Here is an 11,377-nt window from a genome sequence, read left to right as displayed (position 1 = left end):
GACCTGAGGTTTGATGTAATCTTCTGGATTTGGTCCTAGCCCCGGGATTCCTCATTCCTGTTGCAGGCCTCTATTACAATACTGCCCAAGAGCAGTTCTTCCCTGAGACTTACAAAATGGGTGAGTCTCTACAGACACCCCAAGGAGCAAACTCCACAACAGTTAGGAGTAAGTCACTGGTGTAGTTTTCCTTCAGGATGAATTGCTGCAGAAGAACATTGGCTTGGCATGGCTGGAGCTTACCCAATCTGCAGCCCTCCAAAACCTGATTTTCATGTAACCCTAAAAATCACAATCATGGGTGAGCCAAATAAAACTTCTGTCCTTGTGCATACATTCTACCCCAGCTTGCATGGAGTTATAGCAGTAAAATATATATATATAAAAGAATACGGAAGAACTAAAACAATCAAGAACTCATCAAATTTAAGTCCATTCCAATGTGGGCACTTTTCCTTGTAGGCATATGTTATGATGGTGCCTTCAAAATCCAGGCATCAGTCACTTTTCAGGCACAACAAGGAGAGCATAACAGGGTCCAACTATTTACCCTTCATACAAAAATCTGGTTCCTCCCATCTGCCTCTGAATTCTACTCTTGCCAGATTCCAGTTGCCAGGTCTTGCCACCACATTGTCTGAAGACCCAGTTATTGGTTTCCCCATGAAAATGCTGGTGGCCTCAGATTAGGCTCTGCTTTTTTTTTTCCCTCTGGGAATAATATATAAACCAGGCTCTGGGAATAACTGGTGCAAGGTAAAGTGAAATATTATCTTTCCCACTGTACATCACATCTCATGGGCTTTCTGAGTTAGCAGCAGATCTCCTGCCCCATGGACAAGCTTGTTTTAGTGCACAGGCCAGATGTTACAAAGCATTTGTTAATTCTGAGCTGCTCATTCTGTAGTGCTCCATGGATGGGACTTCAAAAATAAGTGGGGAGTGAGGATTTGGGAGAGGAAAAAATCCTTAAACTCTATTGCTTGTGCTAAGCTGGATTTGTTTCTCACCTAGAAATCAAACCAGTGTGTTTTGCTCTCCTGTCTTCATTTGGGTTCTGTAGCTGCTGCTTCAGTTTCTACTGAAGTTCATCAACAGCAGTCCTGGATTGGGAATTAAAAAAAATAATCCCTAACCATTAAGGTTTCAGATGGTTTGCATTCAGTTCATCTCTGGACTCCCTGCTGAATTTAGTGGTTCAAGGGTAACTTTCAGACACTGATGTGCTCACAGTGTGACTCAACTGAGTGCCACCACCACTGGCCTTTCCTTGAGGACCTCTTGTCTTGGCTGGGCCCTGGTGGTTTTCACCATCACACCTGTGCTCTCTTTGCTGCCTGGTTTCTCTGCTTGTCCCCTCTCCATCCCTCACAGCTCTCTGCTGTCCCACCAAAGGTCCAGGTGGGAAGTTAGGGAGGCTGGGCTGAGTTGGTGCCTCCTGGAGCACAAGAGAGCACAGAGAGGAGGAGTAATTACACTGATTAGGGGCCACATGGGGCTTCCCAGAGCAGCTGGTGGTGGTGGGAAACTGTGTGTGTATCTTCTTTCAGGGAATGATGGCATTTCTTTCTCAGCGAGGTACACTGTGGTGGGAAGCAAGATACAAAGACGCCTTGATAAATCCCCAGGCATTTGTCAGCATTAGTGGACAGGGACCAACCAATACCTACACAAGGTCAGTGGCTGCCACCCCATGCCTCTCCTGTCTCTCTCCCTGTGCCCTCTGTGCAATTAGCTCTGCCCAAGGCAGGCTTGGTTTAGGGGATTATTTTTTTTAATGGAGTCATAGCATGGATTGGGTTGGAAGAGACCTTAAAGATCATCTAGTTCCAACCTCCCTCACCCCCCACATTAGCAGGCACAGCTCCCACCAGACCAGGTTGCTCCAAGCCCCATCCAACCTGCCCATGATCACTTCCAGGGATGGGGCAGCCACAGCTTCTCTGGGCAACCTGGCCCAGTGTCTCACCACCTACACAGGAAAGAATTTCTTCCTAAGATCTAATCTAAATGTCCCCTCTTTCAATTATAAATCATTCCTCCTTGCCCTCTCACTCCATGCCCTTGTGAGAAGTCCTTCCCCAGCTTTCCTGTAGCCCCTTTGGGTACTGGAAGGTGCTGTAAGGTCTCCCTGGAGCCTTCTCCAGGCTGACCAATCCCAACTCTTCTAGCCTGTCTCCATAGCAGAGGTGCTCCGGCCCTATTTCAGTAGTAGAGAGAGAATGGATTTTATCATCCCAGGGGTATTGGACAGCACTGTAGCTGTGTGATGATTTCTGGCTTGCCTCTCTGCCCAGGGCCAGCCTACCCAGCTGGGTGTGCAGCAGCTGTGAGGGTGGCAGGAAGGAGGAGGTGGTATGGAGGGACATTTCTGGGTGGTGGACAGTACTTTGTCTGCTGGGTCGAGCTGGCTTCCAGCATGAAAGGCTCCTCAATGAGGTTAGCTAGCACCATGACTCCCTGTGCCTCCTGTCCCAGGGGATGTGGCTGGAGTGTATGTAGTGAGCACAGCTAATCTTTGGTCTCCTGTGAGCCTGCTTCTAGGTCTAGCCCTCCCTGCTCCTGCATGGGTCTGCATCTGCTTTGTTGGGCAGTTAGGGTGATGTTGGAGGAAGAATCTGGCTCCCTACTGTCCAGAACCACGTCTGTTGCTGTGGCTGCAGTTACTGACTCTTGGAACTGAGTGCTCCTGACTTCCTTCCAGCAGTGAATAAGGAGGGACTTGCTGGTCCACCCAAGCTCCTTGGCACAAAATATGAGAGCTGGGCAACTCCAGGGGCTAGACTGCTGGGGGACATGTGCTCTTCCAACACTGCAGGCTTGTTAATTGGGTAGGCAGCTTCTGTTTTTAATACTATTTTCCCTGGTCACCCAGATTTTTGTAACACGTAGCTGCCTGCAGATGCTACAGCTAGAAGGTGAAAGCCTGGTCCTGCTTCTCCTCTGGTTTAATTCTCTTCAGCTGCTGGTGCTGGACTGCTGCATCTAATTTGGCCCTGGGTGAGCTAATCATGGAAATCCTGGCCCTAAGAAGATGCAACGAGCTAGCTGAAATTGTCCCCCCAATATTTTGTAGTGCCACTGCTCGAGGTGAAGGAGTACCTTGGGAAGGGAAAGGTGAAATTACCGGGGGACCCTGTAAATGCTATGTTGAGGGGGTTTGAAGAGTGCTTGTTTGCATGTTTTACTGGTTCACCTGGTAACTGTCCTTTGCATGGGACCAGGTGTCTCCACTGCCCGTAATCAGGAGCTAGTGGGTGGGTGTCAATCATGGGCAGCAACAGGGTGTTGCTGCCCCCTTGGTGTCGTGCATTGGCCCTGTCCCTCAACCTCATCCTTCACAGACTGAGCCAGTTGTTCCTAAGAGCTGTAAGGTTAGGCAGTCACCAGACCCCTCCTTGCCTGGAGAGGAGGGGGAACACCGTGGGGTGACAACATCTAGGGGGAATGACTTCCCTCTCCTCTGTTATTGCATCTCTGATCAGACAAAATCAAGTGGACAGTTGGAGTACATAAGCAAGGTGCCAGTTTTTAGCAGTGATGAAGGATGGCATTCCCACCCCATGGAACTGATCCCTGGCTGTAAAGGGAAAATGCTGCCTTGCATGTGGGATGGGATGGCTATGCTGGTTTGCACAGGGAAGATGAGCAACATCGGGTGCCCAGAGCTGCTGGTCATGCTGGGCTTGGCAATATGCTACTGATAGATCTGGCTACCCAGAAAAAACAGCTAGAGCCAAGGCTCGGAGACCTTCAGGAGAGACAAAGATGGAAGCATCCAACTCCAGTGCCTTCCCTGCTGCAGCTGTGGCTCAGTCTTCCTGGATGTGAGGGATCAGAGCTGTGCTGTGCTGACCTGTGTGATGGTACCAGTGCTTTCATGCCCAGGCTCCCAGCGTAGTTACACTGAGGTACAGTGGGGCTATCCCAGGACCCCATTTCCCTCTCCCATGGGATTCTGGCAGGGTGGTGATCCACCCATGCTAACCTGTGGCCTCCCCCTTTCCAACGAGCTCCCAAAGGACATGACCTTGGTGCCCGCATCACCCACGTCATCTGGGCGTGGGGAACACTTGGTGACGAGGATGCTCCATGGAGAGGCTGGGAGCACTCCTGCCCCTGGTGCCAAGGTCACCGGTGAAGACAGGAGGTGAGGCCCCGGAAAACCTCCCCATCCTCCAGCAGCCCATCGCCGGTTCCCTTGCAGCTCCGCAGCCGTTTCTCCCCCGCCAGCCGGAGAAGGGGGACACAGCCCTCCTCCCTGCCAGGGGAAACTGCGGCCGCACCGCCCAGGCTGCTCCGGCAGCCGCCGGTACGCGGCCCCGGCCCCGCTGCGGGTGCCTCCCGGACCTGCGGGCCCGGGAAACTCCCTGAAAAATAGCGAGACCCCCGCCCTCGGGCAGGAGGGAAGGGAAGAGCCGGGCGGGACGGGAAATCGCCGGGGCTGTGGGAAAGCTCCAAGTTTCGGCTTTCCCGGCCGGGAGGGATCTTTCCTCCGCGGGTTTCCCCTCCCCGAAACCGATGCCGTTTGGCGGAGCCGGAGCAGCGCTTCTGCGGGGCTGGGGCCGCCTCCCCTGCGGCTACACGGGACAGCGCAGGGAGCCCTGCCCAGCCACTACGATCACCGGCGACGAGCCCTCCGGGGCACCTCTCCGGCTTTGGGTTTTGTTTTTTGTTTTTTTTTTTCCTCTCGCCTCACAGCACGCATTTTCCTTTAATACTCCGGGGTGACAGGAGCGAGGAGCCCGGGGCGATGCGCAGCGCGGGGGAACTGCTTTCCTTCCCGGGGACTGCATCCTCGGGCCGCGGACCGGCTTTCCCAAAAAACCTCCCGCTCTGGGCTTCTCCTGAAAGGGGTAGCTGATTTCCAGCCGGTTTCACTACTGGGAGAACCGCGGTGGCGGGGCACCACCCTCCACCTTACGTTTTGGGGTTTTTTTTTGTTGGGGTTTTTAAAAAATATTATTTTATTTCTTTTCTTTTCCTTTTAATTGATTATTTTTTAAAAATTCTTTTATTTTATTTGGCTTGTTTTCTAAGAAAGGAAGAAAAAAAGCCAGGGAACGGAGCCGGGGCTGCCCCGGCACCCCGCGGGGTGGCCCGGCCGTGCCCCCCGGAGCCGGGCAGGGCCGCCGGCCCCTCGAGGCGTGGCGGGGCCGGTGCCTGCAGCCAGGCAGGAGAGCGGGGAGGAAACTTATTTCGAGTGGGGTGGAGAGGGGAGGGCAGGGCAGGGCAGGGGGTGGGGGTCGGGCAGGGAGGTATCAGCTCCAGGAAATGTGCCTTGGCAGCAGTCGGACGGGCGCTTCCCCGCAGGTTGGTGCGCTCCTCTTCGCTCCGGAGTCGTCCAGGACGCTGCGTCCCGCTCCTCACCCCGGGCAGCTCCGGCAGCGGGCAGGGAGGACTCCCCGCAGGACCCTCCCGGAGCGGTGGCTACGGACCCCTCTTCCGCCGGCTCCCCGCAAGAAAGTACCGCCGGGGCCGCCCCAGGTAAGCAGCCGAGGCTCACCGACGGCAGCCCGGCATCCTGAAGTCCCGCTGCCGCGAGGGGCCCCAGTGCCGGCTGCCCCCCATGTCGGAGCCGGTGGGACGCTACGAGCCCGCCCCAGGGCAGCGGCTGGGAAGCCGGAGTGGGGAGCTCGGGGGGTTCCCCCTCTTCCCGCAGCGGCGGGGAGCGGGGCGCCCGGGAGCGGGCGGGCAGCCGGGGCGGAGAAGACCCGGCCGGGGGCGGTGGGGCCGGGGCTGAGCGCGTTGTGTCCGGGCTGTGTTGGCAGGCGGGCGGCGCGGCCCCCTCGCCCGGCGCTGCTCCCCACCATGCTGGACGGGCTGAAGATGGAGGAGAGTTTGCAGAACGCCCTAGACCCGGCGGCCCCTTTCTCCTCCTTGCTGGGTAAGTCAGGGTAACGACAGTCGCCCTCCTCAGGGCCGCTCCCCCGGGTGGGACGCAGCCGGGTGAGCCCCGAGCGATGGGCACTGGGAGGGTCGGGGGAGCCGGGGGCAGTTTTCCTCCTCGGCTGGTCCCTGCCCGGCGCCGCTCCCTTCGTCCGGGAAGAGCCCCCGGCGCCCGCCTTCCCCGCTCCCGTTTCGTTCCGCGATTGCCTTAAATTGTGTGTGGCCCCCGTCCCAGCGCAACGAAGGCCCTTCCTTCGTATCGAACAATGAATAGTTTATTTTATTTTATTTTTCTTCGTTTTAACGTCGGTTTCAAACAATCGCCTTTTTCTCCGAGCTGCGGTGCCGCCGCCGCCTTTCCAAAAGGAACGAAATTGGGGGCGATGTCCCCTCCTCCGAGCTCCCCTAAGGTACAGGTTTCCCCCGAACCCCGGGGCAGCGCCCCGCACACCCCCCGAGCCTCCCCGACCCACCGGCCGGCGCGGAGGAAGCGAGAGAAGCGGGATCCTTCGTCCGTCCTTCTCCCCGTCCGTTTCTCCGTCCGTCTCCCCGTCCCCCTCTCCCGCCACCCAGCCTTTCCCCCGGATCCTCCCCTCCACAGGCAGAGCCGCGACCCCCAAGTCGGTGTGCGAAGGGTGCCAGCGAGTCATTTCGGACCGGTTCCTGCTGCGCCTCAACGACAGCCTGTGGCATGAGCAGTGCGTCCAGTGCGCGTCCTGCAAGGAGCCCCTGCAGACCACCTGCTTCTACCGCGACAAGAAGCTCTACTGCAAGCTGGACTATGAGAAGTGAGTGCCCCCCCTTGCCACCCGCTGAGTGCCCCTCACCTTCTCCGCTCCTGCTGCCCGCAGAGCCCCAGTGTCCTGCCGAAAGCGCAGGGGTCGGGGAGCTCGGCGTCCACCCGCAGCTCCTTCCTTCCCTGGCCCCGTGTGTTCCCAGAGGTGTCAGCTTTACCAGGCCGCCTGGCCGGGTGGGCTTCTCGCCCACAGCCTTCTTGCACCCCCGGTTCTCCCCTTTTTAGAGGTGTTTTGTTGCGCTTGGTTGATGCCTTGGGAGTCTCGGAGCCTTTTGTTGGGAGCCTGTGAGACCTTGGTAACCCTGGGGCTGTGGAGGGATGGGGCCAAGCATTTCCCCATCTCCTCTCGCTTTATTATCCTACTGAGAGTCTGCAGGAGGAAGGTTATATCCTCCCTGGCCCGGTCCTGGATGGGGCTATTTTCCTAATATCCCCTCAGGCAGAGCAATGCTATTGCTCCCTGGTGGAGTATTGCTTTCCCTGGTGGGGAAACTGAGGCACTTGGCAGGTACCAGGGAAGGCACCGCTGAAATTGGAGTGTTTGCTGTCACACACTGGAGGCTTTGCCCATGTCTGGGGCTTTGGTGGAGCAGGAAATGGGATGTAGGTGGTTAGAGCTTCTAGCCCTAAGGCTTCTCTTTTGGGGCTGGGGGAGAAAAGGTGGTGAGAAAATTATTTTTCTTGTCTTAGAGAAAAATCTTCCCATTGAGAATGGGGAGAAGGCTGTTGAGTCTTTCCATCTTGCAGCTGCTTTCGTTTTTTCCTGCTCATCCTACTCTCGCTGGCTCTCCCCGGACCTTACTCCCTGGCTGGGTTTCGGAGCTGTTAAAACAGTGTTGCTTCTGGGCTGGCTGTTTCTTGAGCAGGGTGTAGATGGGGGGTCAGGTCCCTCGTTATGGTGATACCATGGCTGCTGGAGCCCCGCAATTTTAATTCCTGGGTCGCTGTTTTGTGTGAGAAAACAGTCATCGGCGAAGCTCTTGTCCCTGGCCTGCATTGGGTCGGCGAGCGTGCCAGGGGCTAGCCCTGCTCCAGGCCCTTCTAGAGTTTTTTTTTCCTTTAAGTCCTATATTGTGGGTCTGAGTTTAATCACTATGGATACAAAGCAAATTGAAAGCAGAATTTGTGCGCGTGACCTTGTTTTCAAATGTTTACGAAAGAGCGGAAGAATTAGCTGCTGCGAGAGCGGAGCGGAGAGAGCTGCGTGAGGATAGTTATTTTTTTAAATCAGGATAGGTTTGTTTGAGTTTTGGTGGTTTTTTTTGCTGGTTGGTTGGTTTTTTTGGCAAAAATGCGTCGAGGGTGTGTGCGCTGCTTGTTTGCCCGTAGAAATCTGGCTATCGGTTCGCATAGGTCTTCAACACAATTTGATTCTCATTTTCTGCTTTATCAGTGCCTCCATTTGGAGCAGGGAGGGGAAACTGGGGTGATTATTACCACAGAAATGCAGTTCCAGATTGCAAAGGGTTTTACTGTCTATGTGTGTGACTGTGGCTTTGGAGTCCTGGACCTGAAACCCTCTTCCCGTGTCTCTCGGCCGTGAAAGAAATTGATGCCGCCCTTGGCTTCATGTGCACATCTTGATGTCAGGATAGACAAGGATGATGGTGAAAAAAAAAAACTATGTCACAAATATTTCCTAGGCTCCGTGGTGGCATGGTTTATCCTGGTTATTTCCTTGCTGCATTTGGGTTGGTGATTGTTCTTGAGCTGAGGAGCGGGCTCTGCGGCAGGCAGTTTTCCTGAGGTGTGGTGGTTGCTGGCCTCTTCCCATGTGCCCTGTGCTCTCATGTTGTTGTCCCCCTTTAATTTTGTTTTATTTATTTTTTTTTAGTGTGTGTGGGGCTGCAGGGCTGTTTCTCCCTCCATATCCCCATCAGGGCTGGGGACAGCAAGGAGTCCCAAAGAGCTGTTTCCATTGGGCTCTGGGGAGCTTTAGAAATGACTGTATTTAATGGAAAAAAACCCTCTTTCTTTCCCTAAACTGCCTGTCCTGTCTTTGGGCTGAGTGTTTTCCCCAGTCCCAGGTGCAGGAGCACCGTGCCACCCTCCACCACGGTGCCGATGCCGGTAGCGGGGTTTTCCGTGGGAAGCACACAGGGGAAGAGCTGCCGCTCTTGGACCGAGCTAATTATTACGAGCTGAGAGCTGGTTAATTATCACAAGCGACTGACACTCCTCGCACAGCATGGTGGTGTAAAGTGGCTGGTCCCCTCCACGGCACCGCTGGAGCCGGGCTCCGGGGGCCTCTTGCTGGGTAGGAAGGCTGGGGTGTCTGTGTGGGAAACGCTGGTGCTGGGGGTGCCGGGGAAGCGGTTGGGATCCTACCTGCCAGCGTGGTGGCGGTTTTGTTTGGGTTTTCTTTTTCAACTTGAAATAAGGGATTTCTCTTCCTGTTGTGGACTGTTGGGGTGTTTTACCAGGGATGAGTAGGTGTGATATTTTCTGACACGTATCTTCGCTCTCTCTTTGAGCTCCGTTTATAACAAGGCTGTGGAGGGTTAAGGGCAGCAGAGTTATGCCTTTGCTTATAAATACACCCGTGGAAAGTGTTACAGACAGTTTTAAGCAAGTGTCTGACTTGGCCGACTATAGAAATTGAGGAGTCATTTATTAAAGCAGAGGTTTTGCATTTCTTTGTCTTTCGCAAAGAGGAAGACCTTGGAAGAGGACCTGGAGAGGGATGGATTAAAGACTGGGGGCACTGGGCTGGGTCTTGGCATCTCTTTGAGCTGTCCAGGGCCATGGCTCAGGACCCGCGGGTGGTTTGGGCAATGCTGCTGGCCTGGAATTTGGGGGGCCTGGGGTCATTCTTGAACCAGTTTCCCTGGTGGGAGGGCTCCTGGGGAGAGACCGCTCAAGCCCGCACCCCTGGGACGGCGTCTATTTGGGGCAGAGGACGTTTGTTACAGAACATCCTGAATCCCGCGGCAGCCCCCGGCGCTGGTCCAAACCTGATAAGTCTGAAGTATGACAAGGTTCAGGCTTCGCCCTGGCCGGCTCCCTGACTGCAGAGTGGCCCTGGGGACACACCCTGGCTGTGAGGCCAGGGGGGTGGGCTTTTGCTGTGGTAGATTTAGGGGGTGGGGAGGCAATGTCAAACCTGGCTATAAATGGGGAGGGGTGCCAGAAGCGATGGGAAGAGCGGGGTTGATGAAAGGGACTGCTCGGGGGGCTCAAAACCCATGCAAGGATGGGAACAACTGAGCTCTCCTTGCCCAGAGGAGTTTTGCAGTGGGCTTGCATGGGCCGGGCAGAGCTGTGGGGAGGACCTGGAGCTGCAGGCCGATGTCCCTAATCCCACAGCCCTTCCGCGGGTGGTGCCGGTGGTGCGCAGAAACCCCGCCGGTGGGTTCCAGGGGCCGGGAGCACTGACAGCGGTGCGGTCGTGACGGGGGGCGCAGCTGGGGAGCGTGGTGACGGCGGGACGGCTTGGCACGTCCCCAGCCGCAGCGCAGAGCCCCGGCCCCGGCCCCAGCCCCGGCTGGCAGGAGCAGATGGCCAGCACATCTCGGAGCAGGCCTGGCATGCGGGGGCCGGCAGCGGAGGGGCGGCTGCAGCCCCCAAGCCGCCACTGCCGTGCCGGGCTCCCCGGCCGAGGGAGGCAGTTGTGTGATGCTCGCCCTGTCTTTGCACGGCTCGCTGGCTCTGTGCTGTTGCCAGCTTCTGTGCCACCATTGCAAAGCTCCCCCCTTGCTCGGCTGTGAAATCCCCTGCTCCTGGAGTCGCGGGGTTGTGTGGGTGCCTCCACCTCCTCCTCTGTGAATTAAAAACGAGGAGGTGCAGCCGCCCGCGAAGGAAAAATAAAATCCTTCCGACCTCTGAACGCTCACAAAAAGAAAACGGGTGGATAGAAACCCATCGGTGTTGGGTTTTGAAACAACACCCAGCATCTTCATATGGGGGATGAGCCTGAATTCCCAGCTGCGTGGTCCCGGCAGGCCCTGCCTGGCTCTACCCAGGGGGAAGGTGGGATTCTCTGGCTCGGGACAGCACAGCCTCAGTTCCCCCACCGCAGGCTCAGCTGGCAGCTGCTGCCGTAGAGGAGAGAGGGAGAAGAGGTTTGAAGCATGGTGGCTGTTTATCTTGCTTAATGTGGGTAATGAATGTAATTGCACAATTAGCTGCAAACCATGGCACTGCTTCCCCGGCCCGGAAGGGATGTGAGTGGGATAATTCCAGATGGATTGAATGAATAAGGTGATGCCGATGCTGAATACTTTAGGGCAGCCTGGTCTCACTGGCCAGGACCTCCTACAGTCTGGGGAGGTTTGTGCTGGTGATACACTGTCCTTTACCTTCCCCCTCTGGGATAAACGGGACTTTTTGACCCTCTAGTTGCTGATGAGAGGGAATGATCCCTCCAGAGACCCACAGGCTAGCCCAGCTATGGTGTGACATGCACTCTGGAGGTCCTTTTACCTTCTCGTAGGGGATCCTATGGAGGTGATGGTGCTGACTTGGTATTCTCCAGCTGGCCAGGCACTGGCCTGGATGGGGCTAGCAGAGCACCCAGCAGATCTGTGACACAATGTCCTTCTTGCTGGTCTCTCTTTTCCCATCCTTCCTGCCTCCTCTCCACCCCCACCTTGTCTCCTGTAGGAAATCTCTCTCTGTCCTCACCTGCTTCCCCACAGCTCCCAGAGGAAACGTGTCAACTTTTTGCAGGCTGGGGTGCATGTGGCTCTGGGG

At 56.0% G+C, this 11,377-nt stretch overlaps 1 protein-coding gene across 1 annotated transcript in view; it reads left to right on the top strand.

Moving 5' to 3' along the window:
* Window positions 1–5,376: 5,376 nt before the first annotated feature.
* LMX1A (LIM homeobox transcription factor 1 alpha) overlaps window positions 5,377–11,377 on the top strand; it is a 42,350-nt gene continuing 36,349 nt past the window's right edge. Inside the window, exons 1-3 of the mRNA XM_051624940.1 lie at window positions 5,377–5,487; window positions 5,772–5,887; window positions 6,491–6,677. Of these exons, the coding sequence (XP_051480900.1) occupies window positions 5,812–5,887; window positions 6,491–6,677 (263 nt within the window). The 5' untranslated portion in view covers window positions 5,377–5,487; window positions 5,772–5,811. The remainder of the gene's footprint in view (window positions 5,488–5,771; window positions 5,888–6,490; window positions 6,678–11,377) is intronic.

The sequence above is a fragment of the Apus apus genome, chromosome 7 (assembly GCF_020740795.1).
Source record: "Apus apus isolate bApuApu2 chromosome 7, bApuApu2.pri.cur, whole genome shotgun sequence".
Lineage (NCBI taxonomy): Eukaryota > Metazoa > Chordata > Aves > Apodiformes > Apodidae > Apus > Apus apus.
The sequence above is the reverse complement of the archived record's forward strand: the minus strand, read 5'-3'. Positions and strand labels throughout refer to the sequence as shown.